At 28.8% G+C, this 24,389-nt stretch overlaps 1 protein-coding gene across 1 annotated transcript; it reads right to left on the bottom strand.

The window, feature by feature from the left end:
* Nucleotides 1–616: 616 nt before the first annotated feature.
* Nucleotides 617–23,688, bottom strand: LOC119601705 (glutathione-specific gamma-glutamylcyclotransferase 1). The gene is made up of 5 exons (XM_037952841.1): nucleotides 23,438–23,688; nucleotides 7,440–8,239; nucleotides 3,472–3,507; nucleotides 2,080–2,158; nucleotides 617–1,150 (listed from the first exon to the last, which is right to left on the bottom strand). The coding sequence occupies exons 2-5, from the start codon at nucleotides 7,746–7,748 to the stop codon at nucleotides 714–716; spliced, it is 861 nt and encodes a 286-aa protein (XP_037808769.1). The 5' UTR covers nucleotides 7,749–8,239; nucleotides 23,438–23,688; the 3' UTR covers nucleotides 617–713.
* Nucleotides 23,689–24,389: the final 701 nt, after the last annotated feature.

Here is a 24,389-nt window from a genome sequence, read left to right as displayed (position 1 = left end):
AAACTTTTCTTCAACATTACTTACTATTGATGACTGTTTTACTATTTCGGAAATAAAGGAATGCTTTTGTGGAACTTTAAGTATTCAGATGAAACTTAATACAAGGTAAAGACGAAGAAGAAATTATAAAATAAAAATAATAATTCTATATTCAAATATTTTTTATTTCAGCATTTAGTGTTTATTTCGCTAAATTTGTTAATAGTTTATATATTTTTTCATTATAAAAAGAATTTTTAATAAAAATATTTAATATTTCTATAAATTTGGTTTGTTACGTTTGTTTATCTTGTACATAATGTATGTATAGTTAATTTATATAAATATGTATGTAAGAAATCTCAATTATATGTAACTATACGATAGCCAAATTTTAAATTATTTAATATTAATATAAATATTAAATAATTTAAAATTTAGCTTGAGAGTAGGAACCAATATTTAAAAAAAAATCTAAATTTGGCATCAAGCCCTAATTAAAATGAAAAACTGTTTCAATTTATCTATTATAATTACATTACAAAATAGATGTTAAAAAATGATAATGACTGCAATGATCTGGATGTATAAGATATGTTACAAAATTATATAAAATGTTTATGGTTTAATGTTTTAGTTTCTTAAACTTAATAGTTTTTCGACCAGTTTCGTCGTTGCTAAACTATATTAATACTTCCTTGTCTAACACGGTATGGAAAGTATTGTTGTCTTAATCAAATATTCAAACAACGCAGCTTACGTTCCGGTATACGTGATGTAAACTCAAAACTAGGAGGTCGTCTTATTTCTTCATGTGAATCTCGTCTTATGCGCTCTGGATTTCTACCCATCACCGACCAAACGGGTATACTGCGTTTATGTAATTCTTTTAAGACTAATGTTTCCAATTGAAATAAATGCTCATCCCATACTTCAGGTATTTCTTCATGCATAAATTTTGCCAAACGTAGAAGATATTCAGCATTATGTCCACTGGGTCCTTGGCATTCGACAATTTGTTTGGCTACATTTTCCAAATTATCTTCGCCCAGCCAGTGTTCGCTATCTGTATTGGCTACATAAATTAAAACTTCTAAAGCTTCTCCGCCGAAGGGTGTGTCATAGGATGCAATGCGGGGATAAAATTTTGTATCTGCTGTAGTATAGCCACCTTAAATGATAAATTTGTAATAAATAAATTAATTGATTAAATAAATACTTATATACTACGTATAAAAATAATATTTCCAAATATTTCTCAAAATTTAAGAAGAATTAATGAATTGAATACATATGTATTTGTAATTTAAGATTGATATTTTCTTAATTATGTAACAAATGTTATTCTCAAATAATTTTGGAGCGTTTAGTAAAATTTGAATAAAAAAATATTCGAAAGATATTGCTTTTCAATCTTATATAAATTTTTATCAAAAACTATCGACATTTAATATAAAATAGTTTTTTTTTTTAATATTTAAAAAAATTTAATTAATAAATACATAACATTTTTAATATTAATCAAGGTTCAACATAGATTTTTGTGGATTCAGTAAAGATTTGAGATTTAATATCAACTTTCTACTTCCTTTCTTTGTTTCATCTGAATACTATTAAAAAAGAATCTAAATAAATGTTAAATCAGAAAATCCAAAATAAGTAGAGACTTTTGAAAAGTTCTGTGGAGGTTCAATGTTAATGCTCCCAATTAAAATATTGTTTTATTTTTGACCAAATCCTTTGAAGGACTTTTGTTTATACAAAAAGCAAAAGAACTCATTGCCGATACCAGATCTAAATTTCTAATAGCTTTGTTTTAAGTTTTTATAAATTTGTTCAACTATGAAAACTATGAATTTGGGGACTTTGAAATATAAATATTGTTTTAAATTTATAAGTTAAGTTTATATTTAAACGATCCAGCCATATTTCTTCTTAATTGAATCTTTCATCAAACATGATAAATATAAGTCAGTTCTTTTTTATTACAAACATTAAATAAGTTCAAATTTAACGGAAATTTAATGAGAATTTTTTGAGATGTAGGTATTTTGTCTTTATCTTCCCTTAAAATTAATTAAAACTTTTGTTGGTACTTACCTAATGTGCACTCTCGTTGTTTCAAATAATCTAAGGCAGTTTGTCCTGTTATTCTGTAAGCACAGCCCCAAGTGATACCCTAAAATGAATAAAAACCAACAAAATATTGCATAAATTGTGATGATAAAACAGTAACTTATTAAAGGATAAAACAGATAATGGAAATAATAAACAAAATAACAGATAATTTATCTGCAGCACTGTTTGTTTGTCATTTTAGAAGATATTTTGATAAGACAGTGTTTATAATAAAGCAGTACATTAATAAAGTACTGTTTTATCACATTATAAATATAATGGACAATGACATATAACTGCTTTATCATATTGTAGATAAGACAAGCAGTACACACTTTACTGCTTTATCGCTTCATAGATAAAACAGTATTTTAGTTATTTTTACCCACAATGCAGAGTTGCCAGAACTAATTTTATAAATAAAAAATAATATAAGTAAAAAGTGCTGAATTTAATTATATTATGTATAATTACTTACTACACACATTAATTAAGAATGTGTATTAGTAATAATAAATTCTTTTCAGTTATTATTTAACTAATAAGGCAGTCAAACAATGCTTATACCCAAAAAAGGAGATTTTTTTTTAGCTTGAGACGTAATTTTTCCCATGAATTTCAAGAACAAACATCTGGTAACACATAAAACACGATTTGTTTATTCTATTTTTAACACGATTCATATTATACTATACTTTGTTATTTAATTTGTGTAATAATTCCCATATTCTTTTTTCTTATATTGTATGTATATATGCAAAGTGTTGTGCGTAGTTTTTGGAGGCTAACGAGTTGTTTTCTTCGAGTCTTCCATGCCTGTCTCTCGGGGTTACATACGAGTTCCTGGTAACTCTTTGCCATATTATCAAATTCTAAATTTGATAATTGTCATCATACCCTGGGGAAAGTCCCCGGGCCTAGGATAGAAAGTATCAAGGCGTGAAAAGTATTTCGGATTTGTGTCCGAAATATTCGCCTATATTCCGTGGAAATTCTCATGCATCTATAGAGAGTTTCTTGCGAAACGAATTTATATGCATGTGTCTGCGGAAACGTGCCAGATATCTAAGTTATCGACAAGTTGTGAAAGAACTCTCTTAGAGTTCCTTTCCTACACACAATGGGGCTTACATTGGGAAATTCGGATCATAACAACTAAATAAAAATAGCCTCTATTTTTTTGGATGAAATTAATAACAATTATTTAGATCGCTAAGTTTAATTCTTAATATTGCGTGAGTTTTAGTTCTATCCAAGTCACTGAAAGAGAACTAGTTCTGGAACTGTTTGTTTTCTAGCTAATTTAATACTGGAACTATTGCAATGTGTATTTCCTAAAGTATGTTCAATAAAATTATGTTTTTTATTACTTACCTCTTTGTCCTCAACCAGAGTAGCTACACGTCCAGGCTATAAGAAAAGGAAAATAATAATTCATTATTATTAATAAAAAATATTAACATTGCTAAAATGATTGTATATAATGCAATTTTTATATAAAAGAAATAAACAAAGAAATAAATTTTTAATTTTACTTTCAGAAATAATTATATACAATTACATTTAAATATTTACATTTAAATTATTTCATTTTAAACGTCCGTCCTTCACCCATTATAATCAATAAAAACGAGTCTTTTCAAGCAACACTACTACTGGCAGTACAATACTACTCTACTTGTGCTAAATACAAAATGGTTCATGTTTACGTTTTTAATGGGAGACAACCCCACCTACATACACACAAGATCATCTTCTTCGTGAGATCATGAGAAAAATAAAAACAATTATTTTCAATAACATTCATTGTTTAAATTATTTTTACAAGTCATTGTATTTTAAAAAGTCTTCTTCTTGCTGACTACGTGTAATTATTTACACTTAAAAGCAGAACAATATTAAAAAAAGACTTAAATATCGTCTGATAATATTTATTGCATTTAATATATTAGTGTAATTTATTACAAATAAATACTTTGCAAAACCTTTTACACACTTAAGAACTTTTAAACGATTAAATACAAACTTCTTAGTAACAACAGAATAGTAAAGTACTGAATATATTTTTTAAATTAAACTTTTAACGATTTATGTTAAAATCAAGGGGAATTGAGTGCTATAACAGATTTAACATCCAAACTAACAAATTTCTTAAATTAAAAAATAATAATAATAATAATAAACTTAAATTTTAAAAAAATAAATAAAAAGTTATTTCTTCTAGGGTTTGAACTTAATGCCACCAGATTCATCATGTTTCTTTCTGTCTTTCAGATACAAATCTGTTGGTCTGGGTTCAAACCCCAGTACGATCATTTTTGTATTTTTGAGTTTGAAGAAAAAAATATCTAAAAAAGAATCAGCACGGTTTATATTGTTCGTGAAAAAAACATATTTTTTGTTTACGTTTTTAAACAAAAAATTTATCACGTGTTTTGTGTGTGTTTTTATAATTTTTATACTTTTTTATACGATTAAATATGTGTAAATTAAATGCATATTTATTGATAAATAAATCAACAAAAGTGAAAGAACTTACATTTATTCTGTTGAGAAAAACCTTAACTGTTAGCTTACAGTAGACCTATCACAATAATTACTAGATCAATAGACTATAGACAAGAGTGTAGACTAGATTGTGGACTAGACTATAGACTAACTATAGACTAAACTATAGACTATAGACTACACTATAGACTAGACTAGACTATAGACTAGACTATAGACTAGACTATAGACTAGACTACAGACTAGACTATAGACTAGACTAAAGACTAGACTAAAGACTAGACTATAGACTAGACTATAGACTAGACTATAGACTAGAATATAGACTAGACTATAGACTAGACTATAGACTAGACTATAGACTAGACTATAGACTAAACTATAGACTAAACTATAGACTAGACTATAGACTAGACTATAGACTTGACTATAGACTAAAACTATAGACTAGACTTAGACTAGACTATAGACTAGACTATAGACTAGACTATAGACTAGACTATAGACTAGACTAGACTAGACTATAGACTAGACTATAGAACTATAGACTAGACTATAGACTAGACTATAGACTAGACTATAGACTAGACTATAGACTAGACTATAGACTAGACTATAGACTAGACTATAGACTAGACTATAGACTAGACTATAGACTAGACTATAGACTAGACTATAGACTAGACTATAGACTAGACTATAGACTAGACTATAGACTAGACTATAGATTAGACTATAGACTAGACTATAGACTAGACTATAGACTAGACTATAGACTAGACTATAGACTAGACTATAGACTAGACTATAGACTAGACTATAGACTAGACTATAGACTAGACTATAGACTAGACTATAGACTAGACTATAGACTAGACTATAGACTAGACTATAGACTAGACTATAGACTAGACTATAGACTAGACTATAGACTAGACTATAGACTAGACTATAGACTAGACTAGACTAGACTATAGACTAGACTATAGACTAGACTATAGACTAGACTATAGACCAGACTATAGACTAGACTATAGTCTAGACTATAGACTAGACTATAGACTAGACTATAGACCAGACTATAGACAAGACTATAGTCTAGACTATAGACTAGACTATAGACTAGACTATAGACTAGACTATAGACTGACTATAGACTAGACTATAAACTAGCCTATAGACTAGACTATAGACTAGACTATAGACTAGACTATAGACTAGACTATAGACTAGACTATAGACTAGACTATAGACTAGACTATAGACTAGACTATAGACTAGACTATAGACTAGACTATAGACTAGACTATATACTAGACTATAGACTAGACTATAGACTAGACTATAGACTAGACTATAGACTAGACTATAGACTAGACTATAGACTAGACTATAGACTAGACTATAGACTAGATTATAGACTAGACTAGACTAGACTATAGACTAGACTATAGACTAGACTATAGACTAGACTAGACTAGACTATAGACTAGACTATAGACTATAGACTAGACTATAGACTATAGACTAGACTAGACCTATAGACTAGACTATAGACTAGACTATAGACTAGACTATAGACTAGACTATAGACTAGACTATAGACTAGACTATAGACTAGACTAGACTAGACTAGACTATAGACTAGACTATAGACTAGACTATAGACTAGACTATAGACTAGACTATAGACTAGACTATAGACTAGACTATAGACTAGACTATAGACTAGACTATAGACTAGACGATAGACTAACTATAGACTAGACTATAGACTAGACTATAGACTAGACTAGATAGACTTAGAAGCTATAGACTAGACTATAGACTAGACTATAGACTAGACTATAGACTAACTATAGACTAGACTATAGACTAGACTATAGACTAGAACTATAGACTAGACTATAGACTAGACTATAGACTAGACTATAGACTAGACTATAGACTAGACTATAGACAGACTATAGACTAGACTAGACTATAGACTAGACTATAGACTAGACTATAGACTAGACTATAGACTAGACTATAGACTAGACTATAGACTAGACTATAGACTAGACTATAGACTAGACTATAGACTAGACTATAGACTAGACTATAGACTAGACTATTGACTAGACTAGACTATTTAGCTCTATCCTAATGTTATCAGTAAAAGATAAAAGTGTGCAATAGTCAATTGACGAGAAAAGTGGATTTAATATCTACAATATGACTACTGATAAAATCGGCTTAATGGTGCTCACTAATAATTAGAATTCGTAATTGAATAAAAATTTTGTTTTTGCATTTTTAGACTACAAATGATATTCAAAATTGTAATGTAATATGCTGGTTATATTTTTATTTATATTTATTCATTAGCAATCATTGCATATTAACAAGTCGCTGATATTAATTTGCAATATTAAATAATGTTATTTTTGTTTGTAATTAATTGATAAAAAAAAACTTGTACTTTTTGTTGTGTTTTTATTATTTATATTAGTGTTATTTGTTTAACAAATTTTATTAAAAGGTTTCGCAAATTGTAATTAAATTCTAATCAGTTGCAAATAAATTAAAGTAAATTAATTAAAAGGGGTGACAAAGGAAGAGAACAAATAATAGAATAAATAAAATGGCAAAATGTAAATAAATAAATAATTTAGAAAATGTCGGAAAAGCAATAATAAATTAAACTAAATTTGTAGAACTAATTACAAATGTTTACACAAAGTAAATTTATTGTGTAAATTTAACTTAAGTAATAAATAAAGATCTTTGTTCAAGTACTTTTTATATAAATTCCTAGACATACATATGTATAGATTTTCACTCAAACTCACCTTGTCAACTGTGCCGCGATGTGTTGTATTGCCCTGCCAAAATCGGCGATTATAACCTCTTATATAACCGGTAATGCATTTATTATACTCAAAACCCGGATACCAGCACAATGAACCATAACCGAATACCCAGCAGTGGGTGTCACAGCGATCTCCATTATTTCCATTCGCTGCTCCTGCGGCGGTATTGTCATCATCGGCAAAGTTGCCATTTAGAAAGAGGTTTTCAAAATGTTCGGGTAAATTATGGACGGAAGGTGATTTAGAATGGGTTGTGGGGGGTATGCGTAAATAAAAATTGTCAGCCATTTTTTAGTTTGTTTTTAAATTTGTTGTAAGGGAATTTGGTTTTGAATTGTTGCAATTTCTTTCTTGTTTAAATAAATGTTAGCTAAATTTAGGTGATATTTTGCTAATGAATAATAATAATGAGATCCTTTTAAATTCGTTTAGCACTCTGGGGGCTTTTAGTTGTCTTTTTGTAAAGCTCTGCTGTTGAAGGGCCCGTTTTGGTGGAATATTTCTCTTTTGTTTAGCACTTTTTAAGGTGATTTTTTGTTTTTGCAAATTAAATTTAGACATCGATAAATTTCAATATTCAGAATTTTCCAAAGACTTTTTTGTGGTTTTGCCAAAGGATTGTTTTTTTTTTATTTATTTTGTAATTTATTATAAATTTAACATTTTAATAATTTTGCTTTTGTTTTATATGCGATTTATTGCATGGTTTCTATGTTATTTTTTTGCTTTTAATTTTTGTACTTAAAACGTTTTATTTAGTATTCTTTGTTTTAAAACATCTGAAAATAAATTGTTTGTAAAAAAATTTATTAAAATTATTTTCATTTCTTTTTTTTTTATTTAAATTTTTATTTATTTGTCACTTTTTTTTCTTTACACAACCGTAACCGTACTTGTGACAGCACTTCCGTTCCCGGCATAAGATCGCTGGGAACTGATTTTTTAGTAAATAATTTTGCTTAAAAGTAAAGAATGAACAAAAACAAGAAAAAACAATAATAAAAGACATTTGTTGCTTTTATTTTTTTTTTTGTTTGTTTTTATTTTCGCTTAATTTTTTCTAATCTATGACGTTTTATAGAATAATATTCGCTAAAGCTAAATAAAATTGATGGGTACACACTTCTGAAGCCCCTACCTTAAGTAGCAGTATATTTAGTTTGTCTCTAAAGTGGGAAATTTTAAGAAGAATTAATCAAGATCACTTTAAAAAGAATGTTTTTAACATAAAAGTTCACACAAATTGATAATATTGGTTTATACTTTTTGAACTTTGACCTTATATTATTAAAATCGAATTTTTCCCTAAAATCTATATTAGACTTCAAAAAAATTAATAATTTCGTTGAGAAATTGTAATAGTTTTGTCTTCCAATATATCCAAAATATTTTCTAATTTTTATAACTAATTCCAACTAGTAGATCCAACCCCTAACCGCCGACTATAGTTAAATTAACGAGTATTTATTAGATTGTTCTTCTTTGATCCGAAAAATACTCGTAATACGTACGACTAGTACTAATACATGCAAGTAATAAATGTTTTCCCCTCCCTTTCGTCTGATCACCGTTTTGTCTGTCGTTGAATTGAATTTTGAATGAAAAGTTAAGAAAATTGTGTTTTTGCAACAATTTTTTTTTTCTATTATAAATAATTTTATACTATCGTTTGCTCGACCAGACATCATCTAATTTATATTTCACATTATATTGTTAAAATTTATTAGTTTATATTATTTTGTTATTTTGCAAATTTTGAATTTTTCTAATCTGATCATGTACACATGTACAGAGAGATAGTGGGTGGAATAAGTGTGTAGTCATTGGAATATTAAAATCTTAAAAACGATAGTTTTGAAATCACATTTGATCATTCTGCTACTAAATGGACCGTTTCGAAAGACAATATGGGCCATCCACGTCATTTGTTGGTCCAAATCTCAAATGGCGTTTTATTAGCGTTACTTTCGAAAAACTTATTATGACTTTAAAGACTACAATAGAATAATAACGGTATTATTTATGGAATACAGTGGCCTTAGATACCATCCGATAAGTAAAGAAAATCAAAAAATTCAAAACGATCGCTTTGAAATCCTACTTGATCATTCTAGTAACGAACGGACCGATTGAGTCGATAATAAGGTGTTTTCCACGCGTATTTATAGAACAGAAATTGGAATATCGCAGAACCATATAGGCAGCAAATTACGTGCCGATTGTCCCTTTAAATCCTATCAGATCAAAATGTTTTACTGCTGCAGATAGAGGTTGATAATTTGGAAACCATGCGGTCTTATGAATCGTATTAAACCTGAGCAAAATTCTTTATAAGCAATGATTCGAATGCATCAATTGCAATTAACTCTAGTGTTAGTGGATTCGTGTTTAGTCTTAGTGGATTCCGAAAATCACAACTTAAAATAGATTGAAGAAAATTATGGACAATGTTTGTGTTCGATACAAATATTGCAGAAATTCATTTTTTTATTCTAATCCCTACATATAATTCTGTTGAAATCAAGTTTCCGAATGCATCAAAATGTAGAATCAATCTGAAAAATTTTGTAGAATTTTTCTATTAAAAATCTACCAAATCGAGCCATTAATGGTGAAAAATATTCAAAGCTAAATACATAAAAGGAAAGCCAAATTTTCAACATGTTTAACGCTGTATAATATTATCCAAATTGTTATCAAAACTAAGAATTATGGGCTCAACATATGTATGTATGTATATAATATGATTATTATATTATTTGTTTTCTTTGAAAACATACTTTTCCTATATACTGTAGACAATAGTTATATACTTGACTGGTATAAACAAATACCGACATAAGTGAATAATAAACATATTATAACAGATTTTCTTTTCAAGAAACTAAGTGAAAAACATATGAATCTACTTTATAAGTCATATCAAAATAATTGACACCATTTAATAAAATGATATTTATCTTAAAGAATCTTAAATAGAGGAAAATTTAAAGATTAGTTGAGGACTTCTGGTTAAAAATTAAAGAAATTCTAAGTCATATTTGAAACTTAATTAAACTAATATATACTATATAATAAACAATTACATTCTTTTTTTCATTCTTTTCGATAAGTAACAAAACCATTATCAGGTCTATATTCATCTTAAAAAAGCTACACTTCCCAACAAAAGTAAAAGCTTTACCATTTCTATGACCATTTAATTAATTAGACTATTTATTTCATAAATGATAGACAAAACATTTCTATAACAAGTTTTGTATTATTTATTCTATTAATGTGATAAAATTTAGATTTTATAACACATCTGCTTTCGCTTAATATATTAGAAGGAATATAAAAAATATATTATAACATATTTATATAATATTCACGGTTTGTTTTTATTTGCATATTCTAAATAGAAAACAAATACGACTCTTGTTATTAGCATAAATAAACTCCATAATAATTTAATTACAAAATAAAGGCAAATATAGTGCGTAATAAAATTTAACTATCTGCAAAAAAAAAAAACCCTTAAATGTAATGGAAAATGAAAAAATTGAACAAACTATATATTTATTTATAGAAGTAGTTAGTTTAATAAAATAGTGTTTATAATTTTTTGAAAACGATCATGATCGCAAATGAAAAATACAAAATATTTTCGTTAGTGTTGCCAATTTTTTTCAACTACTTTCCTTTAAATTATGTTACAAAAACCGCTAGTAACCCTCAGATAAAAATACCATACCAAAAATATAGGCCATAGACTAGACTGTAGACTAGATTATATACTAGACTATAGACTAGACTATACACTAGCCTATAGACTAGATTGTAGACTACACTATAGACTAGACTATAGACTTGACTATAGACTAGACTAGACTGTAGACTAGACTATAGACTTGACTATAGACTAAACTATAGACTAGACTATAAACTGGACTATAGACTAGACTATAGACTAGACTGTAGACTGGACTATAAACTAGACAATAGACTAGAATATAGACTAGACTATACACTAGACTATACACTAGTCTATAGACTAGACTGTAGACTAGACTATAGACTAGACTATAAACTAAACTATAGACTAGACTATAGACGAGACTATAGACTAGACTATAGACTTGACTATAGACTAGACTATAGACTAGACTATAGACTAGACTATAGACTAGACTATAGACTAGACTATAGACTAGACTATAGACTAGACTATAGACTAGACTATAGACTAGACTAGACTAGACTAGAACTAGGCCTATAGACTAGACTATAGACAGACTATAGACTAGACTATAGACTAGACTATAGACTAGACTATGACTAGACTATAGACTAGACTATAGACTAGACTATAGACTAGACTATAGACTAGACTATAGACTAGACTATAGACTAGACTATAGACTAGACTATAGACTAGACTATAGACTAGACTATAGACTAGACTATAGACTAGACTATAGGACTAGACTATAGACTAGACTATAGACTAGACTATAGACTAGACTATAGACTAGACTATAGACTAGACTTAGACTAGACCTATAGACTAGACTATAGACTAGACTATAGACTAACTATAGGACTAGACTATAGACTAGACTATAGACTAGACTATAGACTAGACTATAGACTAGACTATAGACTAGACTATAGACTAGACCTATAGACTAGACTATAGACTAGACTATAGACTAGACTATAGACTAGACTATAGACTAGACTATAGACTAGACTATAGACTATAGACTAGACTATAGACTAGACTATAGACTAGGACTATAGACTAGACTATAGACTAGACTATAGACTAGACTATAGACTAGACTAGACTGACTAGACTAGACTATAGACTAGACTATAGACTAGACTATAGACTAGACTATAGACTAGACTATAGACTAGACTATAGACCTAGACTATAGACTAGACTATAGACTAGACTATAGACTAGACTATAGACTAGACTATAGACTAGACTATAGACTGACTATAGACTAGACTATAGACTAGACTATAGACTAGACTATAGACTAGACTATAGACTAGACTATAGACTAGACTATAGACTAGACTATAGACTAGACTATAGACTAGACTATAGACTAGACTATAGACCTAGACTATAGACTAGACTATAGACTAGACTATAGACTAGACTAGAGACTAGACTAGACTAGACTATAGACTAGACTATAGACTAGACTATAGACTAGACTATAGACTAGACTATAGACTAGACTATAGACTAGACTATAGACTAGACTATAGACTAGACTATAGACTAGACTATAGACTAGACTATAGACCTAAGCTATAGACTAGAACTATAGACTAAGACTATAGACTAGACTAATAGACTAGACGATAGACCTAGACTAATAGACTAGACTATAGACTAGACTATAGACTAGACCTATAGACCTAGACTATAGACTAGACTATTAGACTAGACTATAGACTAAGACTATGAGACTAGACTATAACTAGACTATAGACTGAACTAATGACCTATAGACTAGACTATAGACTAGACTATAGACTAGACGATAACGAACTAGAACTCATTAGACTAGACTATAGACTAGAATATAGACCTAGACTATAACTAAGACTATAGGACTAGAGCTAGTAGAGCTAGGACTGATAGACTAGACTATAGACTAGAACTATAGACTAGACTATAGACTAAGCTATAGACGAGAACTATAGACTAGACTATAGACCTAGACTATAGACTAGACTAGAGACTAGACTATAGACTAGACTATATGACGAGACTAGAGACGAGAGACTATAGACTCAGACTATAGACTAGACTATAGACTAGACTGATAGACTAGACTATAAGACTAGACTATAGACTAGACTATAGACTAGACTATATACTGAACTAAGAGACGAGACTATAGACTAGACTATAGACTAGACTATAGACTAACTATAGACTAGACTATAGACTAGACTAGAGACCTAGAACTATAGACTAGACTAGACTAGACTATAGACTAGACTATAGACTAGACTATAGACTAGACTATAGACTAGACTATAGACTAGACTATAGACTAGACTATAGACTAGACTATAGACTAGACTATAGACTAGACTATAGACTAGACTATAGACTAGACTATAGACTAGACTATAGACTAGACTATAGACTAGACTATAGACTAGACTATAGACTAGACTATAGACTAGACTATAGACTAGACTAGACTATAGACTAGACTAGACTATAGACTAGACTATAGACTAGACTATAGACTAGACTATAGACTAGACTAGACTATAGACTAGACTATAGACTAGACTATAGACTAGACTATAGACTAGACTATAGACTAGACTATAGACTAGACTATAGACTAGACTATAGACTAGACTATAGACTAGACTATAGACTAGACTATAGACTAGACTATAGACTAGACTATAGACTAGACTATAGACTAGACTATAGACTAGACTATAGACTAGACTATAGACTAGACTATAGACTAGACTATAGACTAGACTATAGACTAGACTATAGACTAGACTATAGACTAGACTATAGACTAGACTATAGACTAGACTATAGACTAGACTAGACTATAGACTAGACTATAGACTAGACTTAGACTAGACTATAGACTAGACTATAGACTAGACTATAGACTAGACTATAGACTAGACTATAGACTAGACTATAGACTAGACTATAGACTAGACTATAGACTAGACTATAGACTAGACTATAGACTAGACTATAGACTAGACTATAGACTAGACTATAGACTAGACTATAGACTAGACTAGACTATAGACTAGACTATAGACTAGACTATAGACTAGACTATAGACTAGACTATAGACTAGACTATAGACTAGACTATAGACTAGACTATAGACTATACTATAGACTAGACTATAGACTAGACTATAGACTAGACTATAGACTAGACTATAGACTAGACTATAGACTAGACTATAGACTAGACTATAGACTAGACTATAGACTAGACTATAGACTAGACTATAGACTAGACTATAGACTAGACTATAGACTAGACTATAGACTAGACTATAGACTAGACTATAGACTAGACTATAGACTAGACTATAGACTAGACTATAGACTAGACTATAGACTAGACTATAGACTAGACTATAGACTAGACTATAGACTAGACTATAGACTAGACTATAGACTAGACTATAGACTAGACTATAGACTAGACTATAGACTAGACTATAGACTAGACTATAGACTAGACTATAGACTAGACTATAGACTAGACTATAGACTAGACTATAGACTAGACTATAGACTAGACTATAGACTAGACTATAGACTAGACTATAGACTAGACTATAGACTAGACTATAGACTAGACTATAGACTAGACTATAGACTAGACTATAGACTAGACTATAGACTAGACTATAGACTAGACTATAGACTAGACTATAGACTAGACTATAGACTAGACTATAGACTAGACTATAGACTAGACTATAGACTAGACTATAGACTAGACTAGACTATAGACTAGACTAGACTATAGACTAGACTATAGACTAGACTATAGACTAGACTATAGACTAGACTAGACTATAGACTAGACTATAGACTAGACTATAGACTAGACTATAGACTAGACTATAGACTAGACTATAGACTAGACTATAGACTAGACTATAGACTAGACTATAGACTAGACTATAGACTAGACTATAGACTAGACTATAGACTAGACTATAGACTAGACTATAGACTAGACTATAGACTAGACTATAGACTAGACTATAGACTAGACTATAGACTAGACTATAGACTAGACTATAGACTAGACTAGACTATAGACTAGACTAGACTATAGACTAGACTATAGACTAGACTAGACTAGACTATAGACTAGACTATAGACTAGACTATAGACTAGACTATAGACTAGACTATAGACTAGACTATAGACTAGACTATAGACTAGACTATAGACTAGACATAGACTAGACTATAGATAGACTGACTATAGAATAGGGGACTATAGCTAGAATTTAGACTAGACTATAGACTAGACTATAGACTAGACTATAGACTAGGACTATAGACTAGACTATAGACTAGACTATGACTAGACTATAGGACTAGACTATAGACTAGACTAAGGACTAGACTATAGACTAGACTATTAGAATAGACTATGACTTGGACTATAGACTAGATATAGATAGACTATAGACTAGACTATAGACTAGAACTATAGACTAGACTCGACTATAGACTAGACTAGACTGATAGACTAGACTATGATAGACTATAGACTAGACGTAGACTAGACTATAGACTAGACTATAGACTAGACTATAGACTAGACTATAGCTGAGCCTAGACTATAGACTAGACTATATAGACTAGACCTATTAGACTAGACTATAGACTAGACTAGGACTAGACTAGACTAGATAGACTAGACTGATAGACTAGACTATAGGACAGACTAGAGACTAGACTATAGACTAGACTATAGACTAGACTTATAGACTAGACTATAGACTAGACTATAGACTAGAACTATAGACTAGACTATAGACTAGACTATAGACTAGACTATAGACTAGACTATAGACTAGACTATAGACTAGACTATAGACTAGACTATAGACTAGACTATAGACTAGACTATAGACTAGACTATAGACTAGACTATAGACTAGACTATAGACTAACTATAGACTAGACTATAGACTAGACTATAGACTAGACTATAGACTAGACTATAGACTAGACTATAGACTAGACTATAGACTAGACTATAGACTAGACTATAGACTAGACTAGACTATAGAATAGACTAGACTATAGACTAGACTATAGACTAGACTATAGACTAGACTATAGACTAGACTATAGACTAGAATAGACTAGACTATAGACTAGACTATAGACTAGACTGTAGACTAGACTATAGACTGGACTATGGACTAGACTATACACTAGATTATATACACAAGTTATTAAGAAATATTCAAAAAACTTGATTTTTTATTAGAAATTTATAAATCTCTCGAAATCTGTAGAGTTCGTTCCATAATTGACCAATTTACCAACCTTTAAGAGATCCTTTTCCGAAAACCACCCTAATGTTTAATAGCAATGTACGACAAAGTTTTGAAGTTAACATTTCACTTATAATATTTTCCTATAAAACTTTTGTTTATGTTTGGAAATGGTGTATTTGAAAATTCTTATATTCTTTTAATTTTAAAAATAGTTTCCTTGATACTGAACTTTCAATCATTTATAAACAACTTGTATTTTTGTTTCATACAAAATTCGCAATATCTACAGTATAGAACATAAAATGATGACAGTCTAATTTTTAAGGAATTCTTAAAAAAAATATTTAAAATTATGTAAATAATAAAGAAATAAAAAATTTAAAAAAAATCAAATTTTAAAAAATTATTATTAGCCACACGGTAGAAATTCCTACAGAAATATGATAGTTTGTGTTGAACTTTGACTTTTTGAATTTTTTTAAGTGTTTTCTTTATTAATTTACAAAAAAGACTTTTACTGTATTATAGAACATTCAAATACAAAATTAGTTTATAGTCTTTACATGTTCGTGCGCAAATTTTGTTAAAATAAACTGAATTAATATTTATTTAGTATGTTGTTTTTTTTTTCTTTTTTCATTTAGTTTATAGTTTTATTTTATTTGTGTGTTTATTTTTATTAATTTCTTTATTTGATTTTTGATATGAGAAACAAAAAAAGTCAAGCACTTTAAATAAGTAGTTTTTAAGTAAGTGGCATTGTGTTATAAAAGACTTATAAGATTTATAAATACAAATTGTCAAAAAAAATCAAAGATAACAAAAATATAGTAAGTCTATTAAACAAACAGAAATGGAAAGGGAATTCCAGAAGCCTATATTTTTTGACAAATATTCACAGTATGTATGAGGTCATTGCCGTAATCATTTTTCTTTAAAAATTCTTTCCATGATTTGTCTATATTAAAATTCTTAATAATTTTAAAATGTATAACAAATATACTGATTATTTTAATAATTATTAAAATAACTACAACACTTTCTGTGTAGCTGAGTTTATAATAAACCATTAATTATTATAATTATTATTTGATAATTAAGAACGTACTTATAAGAACTCACGTCTCAGACTAATATATTTTTTTAGATTTTCTTTTTAAAAATAAATAAAAAATCACAATATTCTTGTACTTTTTTGTATAGCCTTCCCTTCGTGAAAAGGGTGGGTATATATAGGTTTGTCATTCCGTTTGTATTTATACAATTTTATATCGAAGTTGCTTTAGTTATGTCTGTCGGATTTTCAGTACAGTTGTTAATGTTTGTGAAGTTTTTTGCATATGTATATCAAAAGAGAAGTATTAGAAGACCTTTCATTTGTTATGACTATAGACTAGACTATAGACTAGACTATAGACTAGACTATAGACTAGACTATAGACTAGACTATAGACTAGACTATAGACTAGACTATAGACTAGACTATAGACTAGACTATAGACTAGACTATAGACTAGACTATAGACTAGACTATAGACTAGACTATAGACTAGACTATAGACTAGACTATAGACTAGACTATAGACTAGACTATAGACTAGACTATAGACTAGACTATAGACTAGACTATAGACTAGACTATAGACTAGACTATAGACTAGACTATAGACTAGACTATAGACTAGACTATAGACTAGACTATAGACTAGACTATAGACTAGACTATAGACTAGACTATAGACTAGACTAACTATAGACTAGACTATAGACTAGACTATAGACTAGACATAGACTAGACTATAGACTAGACTATAGACTAGACTATAGACTAGACTATAGACTAGACTATAGACTAGACTATAGACTAGACTATAGACTAGACTATAGACTAGACTATAGACTAGACTATAGACTAGACTATAGACTAGACTATAGACTAGACTATAGACTATAGACTAGACTAATAGACTAGAACTAGACAGACTATACTAGACTATAGACTAGACTATAGACTAGACTATAGACTAGACTATAGACTAGACTATAGACTAGACTATAGACTAGACTAATAGACTAGACTATAGACTAAACTATAGACTAACTATAGACTAGACTATAGACTAAACTATAGACTAGACTATAGACTAGACTATAGACTAGACTATTTGTTCAAGATATATCCAAAAATATAGTATAAGCTACGATTTGTTTCTTTAAAAAAATCTGTTAAAAAAAGAATTTACAGAACTTAAAAATATTTTATTTTTATTTATTTTTTATTTATTTGGTAAGGGGTATATAAAATTCGACATAGCCTCATTTTCCACTGTTACTTGCTGAGCAATAACATTGCTGATAATTTTATTAAATAACACATCTGGTTGGTTTTATAAATTAGTCGAATTATATATACTCATCATTTAGTATAGATTTTCTTGAAAGTCATTTACCCAGTAGATTTTCTGATACAAAATCGTTTGCCTCGAAGTTTTTTTTATACAAAATCGTTTGCCTTTAAGGAATTTCTTTTAGAATATCTTTAGTTTTGAAGTCTAAAGATTTTCTTATTGATTCTACTGCAAGATCACTTTTTTAAAATATTACCGATATGAATCAAATATAATTTATTTTAAAAATCGCATATTTTTTATGACAATATCGTTAATGTTTGTTGTCATTTGAACAATTGTAATCTTTAAATTGATAAAAAAATGTTAATGAACTTTTTTTGTTTTTTTTAAGAAAAATATTTTTAAAACAATAATAATAATGTTAACAGAAAAGGCAATTAGTTCAAATGTTTTTTAAGTAGTACATTTAACATTTGTTTGCAAAATATTTTAATGATGAAATATTTAAAAACAAATTTACTATAATTAAAAGGAAATAATTTTAAAATTTTAAAGATATCGATTTCGAAGTGTTAATGAAAAAAGCTATCATTTTATTCCACCGATCGCATTATAAATACCTCAAGATCTATGTTTTGCAGATTTTTCATTAAAATTAAAAAAAAAAATATTTATATTGTTGTTGTTTTCTTTTGACAAAACTAGCACGTTTTTAATGGTTTCTGGCCCCAATTTAAATATTTAAGACGTAGTAAACACAAAATTAGAATTTTTATTTAAATTTTAAACATTCTTATGTATAACATTTTTTAATGAGACACCTATGAATACTCAGACATACATACATTTGTATATAAAATTATTTATTTTATACGCAGAAGTTAAAGTACATACTACACAAACAAATGGTATATTTTTTAGATTTTTTAATTAAAATTTTTAAAAATGTATACAAATAATATGAAACTCATAATTGAGGATTTTTTATAAGAAGTTTATTTCAGCGTTATTAAAGTTGCTAGGAAAAAGTATACCTATTTTAAAAACCTTTAAAAAATGGATACAAATGTTTTCTTTTAATAAAGTATTAACTGTTAACAACATAATTCATATTCAATCACAATCTGATAGGTTGACCCCAATATATGTATATTATATCTGTTCCCGTACTCGTCTGGGTTACAAATTTATACAACAAGTCGTTGCTGTACTAAAATTTCAATGTGTTTTGTTGTTTTTCTGTCTACTTCTGACAATTTCTTACTAAAATCTGCAAACTTGACAAGTGAAGGAACACAGCTATTGTTTTAAAGTTTAAAATTTAAACCCCCTTTTGCCTGTGTACAAAATTTGGTTCATTACCAAAATTACAATTGTTCCAAGACTATCAAACGGAATATAGTAAACTCTTATCAGAAACAGTATTCCTATCAATAATATGTTATAATAACTGGCTACAAAAATGTAAAGTTTAGTGTTATCGAGATACAATTTTATTTTGTTGGCCATTATCACATGGTGACGTGTCATAATGATAAAATCCAAAAATCTTTGTCTTTAGTAGAAGAGCATTGGAAGTCTAGACTATAGATTAGACTATAAACTAGACTATATAGAAGATTATACTATAGAATCGATTATAGACTTAACTCGACAGTACACTAACTATAGACTAGATTATAGACTCGACTATAGACTAGACTATAGACTAGACTATAGACTAGACTATAGGCTAGACTATAGACTAGACTATAGACTAGACTATAGACTAGACTATAGACAAGGCTATAGACTAGACTATAGACTAGACTATAGATATAAGACTATATAGACTAGACTATAGACTAGACTATAAGACTATAGACTAGACTATAGACTAGACTATAGACTAGACTATAGACTAGACTATAGACTAGACTATAGACTAGACTATAGACTAGACTATAGACTAGACTATAGACTAGACTATAGACTAGACTATAGACTAGACTATAGACTAGACTATAGACTAGACTATAGACTAGACTATAGACTAGACTATAGACTAGACTATAGACTAGACTATAGACTAGACTATAGACTAGACTATAGACTAGACTATAGACTAGACTATAGACTAGACTATAGACTAGACTATAGACTAGACTATAGACTAGACTATAGACTAGACTATAGACTAGACTATAGACTAGACTATAGACTAGACTATAGACTAGACTATAGACTAGACTATAGACTAGACTATAGACTAGACTATAGACTAGACTATAGACTAGACTATAGACTAGACTATAGACTAGACTATAGACTAGACTATAGACTAGACTATAGACTAGACTATAGACTAGACTATAGACTAGACTATAGACTAGACTATAGACTAGACTATAGACTAGACTATAGACTAGACTATAGACTAGACTATAGACTAGACTATAGACTAGACTATAGACTAGACTATAGACTAGACTATAGACTAGACTATAGACTAGACTATAGACTAGACTATAGACTAGACTATAGACTAGACTATAGACTAGACTATAGACTAGACTATAGACTAGACTATAGACTAGACTATAGACTAGACTATAGACTAGACTATAGACTAGACTATAGACTAGACTATAGACTAGACTATAGACTAGACTATAGACTAGACTATAGACTAGACTATAGACTAGACTATAGACTAGACTATAGACTAGACTATAGACTAGACTATAGACTAGACTATAGACTAGACTATAGACTAGACTATAGACTAGACTATAGACTAGACTATAGACTAGACTATAGACTAGACTAGACTAGACTACTAGACTATAGACTAGACTATAGACTAGACTATAGACTAGACTATAGACTAGACTATAGACTAGACTATAGACTAGACTATAGACTAGACTATAGACTAGACTATAGACTAGACTATAGACTAGACTATAGACTAGACTATAGACTAGACTATAGACTAGACTATAGACTAGACTATAGACTAGACTATAGACTAGACTATAGACTAGACTATAGACTAGACTATAGACTAGACTATAGACTAGACTATAGACTAGACTATAGACTAGACTATAGACTAGACTATAGACTAGACTATAGACTAGACTATAGACTAGACTATAGACTAGACTATAGACTAGACTATAGACTAGACTATAGACTAGACTATAGACTAGACTATAGACTAGACTATAGACTAGACTATAGACTAGACTATAGACTAGACTATAGACTAGACTATAGACTAGACTATAGACTAGACTATAGACTAGACTATAGACTAGACTATAGACTAGACTATAGACTAGACTATAGGCTAGACTATAGACTAGACTATAGACTAGACTATAGACTAGACTATAGACTAGACTATAGACTTGACCATGTACTAGACTAAAGGCTAGGCTGTAAACTAGACTATAGACAAGACTATATTATAGGTTAGTCTATAGACTAGACTATAGACTTGGCTATAGACTAGACTATAAACTACACTGTAGTACATATTATAGTCTAGACCATTGATAATACACTTGACTGTTGACTAGACTATAAATTTGACTATATAACTATAAACAATACTATAAACAACACTATAAGACTACACTATAGACTATGGACTAGACTATAGACAAGACTATAAACAAAGATTATACACTTGACAATGGACTAGAATATAAGCTGGATTATAGACTGGACTATATGCCAGTCCATAGCCTATACTGTACACTAGTCTATAGTCTATATTATAGTCCATTCTACAGTCTATATTATTGACTTTATGGTAGTCTACATATAGCTTGAACTATAGTTTGTCTATAGTCTGGACTACAGTCTAGTTGTTAACTTTATTCATTAACATGGGAAAAATTCATTCATAAACAGTTACAAAATGACCTTGAATGGATAGACTTGTTTATATTGACACATTTAGAAACAAAACAAAAAAAGTTAATAAAATTAAAACAAAACCAAACAACAAAAGTATCGGACAAATAATAAAAAATAAAATTAAATTAAATAACATAATGTGAAACAAGTAAGAGGGTTATATTCGGCTATGCCGAACCACCATCAGAATATGTATATACATATGTTCTAAATTTAACGTATATATCGCAAAGCGTCGTCATATATAGACATACATAGTTCATTGAAAGGGAAATTATTTTTAGAAGATAATAACCTCACTTTGTTGTATTATATTGAACTTTTGAAAGAATTTATTACACTTTTTGATTGTTAATTATCATTTCATGAAATTTTTAATATTTTAGTAAAACTTTCTTCCCACTTATCAATAATTGCTTAATGCACTTTGGCAACATTGCTTTTCTACTGTTAGCATAACAGAGCAAGAACCACTGTTAATGTAATCGAAAATTAAATAAATTTTACTTTCTCTATCACTGTATTAACTAAAATGCAAATTATAATAATAATTGTAAACTTTTAAATGAAAATTTATAACAAATGTTCTAAAGTTACACGTTGCAAATTTAATTGAATTGCTTTTTGTAAAATTTTTGTTTTCAACACTATTTTCTCTCATTTTACCTTGGTTTTATACAAATTATTTGTATGTAATTATCTTTTTATTTTAAAAAATGTTTTTTACTTTATGTGTCATAATTTTAAACTGATGAATTGAAGTTGTATTAAGTATTAATTTATTTGTTATTAATTGTATTTAGTATTTTCAAAACACTTTTTAATTTAAATATTTATTTTATTCTTTTATTTTCCACCGAACAGAGCACAACACACCATCTATTAAGTCGTTTCACCAGCTACTAACTAAATTTATATACAACCAACCAACAACTGTGTTTTGATAAATTCATCATCTTGTAGCAATCAAGTACATTTATACATATAAAAATAATATACAAACATACATACTAGTGTATACATTTTCACATTAATACATACTCTTTTACTTTTTGTCTACCACGCTATTTTTGTTTATTTACTTTAACAGTGAAAACTTATTTTTACAATAATATAACATTTTACTTGTAACAGTATTTTGATAATCAGTTGAATGTAAAAAAAATTACACAATGTAAACTTATTGAAACGGAGAGTAAATATTTGTTAAAATATTAAATGAGTTTTTATAAATATCACGTGTATAAAAATCACATCACGTTTTGTCGTTAGTTTGTTTATTCTGTTTTGCATAAAGCGACAGGTGTAAGTAAATTTAAGTTGTTGTATGTGTGTATGTAACACGTTGTTTTGATAAAAATAAACTTTTGATAACAGAGACTGAGAGAGTATTTATTCTCATTGAAAGGTGCTGTCCACAGTTACCATATTTGTAGATTTTTGCATAAAAATTGCAATTTTATACCATATATTTGCTATAGTTTTTTATCTAATTTGTAAACATGTATAAAACTGTCGATAGTCTAGACTCTAGGCAATAGAGTAGTCTATAGTCTACAGACTAGAATAAACAATAGTGTAGTCTATAGACTAGAAGAGTCAATAGACTAGACAATAT

Source organism: Lucilia sericata, unplaced genomic scaffold (genome assembly GCF_015586225.1).
Source record: "Lucilia sericata isolate MDLA Ls3-8-SP2 unplaced genomic scaffold, ASM1558622v1 Contig000186F_arrow, whole genome shotgun sequence".
Taxonomy (NCBI): Eukaryota; Metazoa; Arthropoda; class Insecta; order Diptera; family Calliphoridae; genus Lucilia; species Lucilia sericata.
The sequence above is the reverse complement of the archived record's forward strand: the minus strand, read 5'-3'. Positions and strand labels throughout refer to the sequence as shown.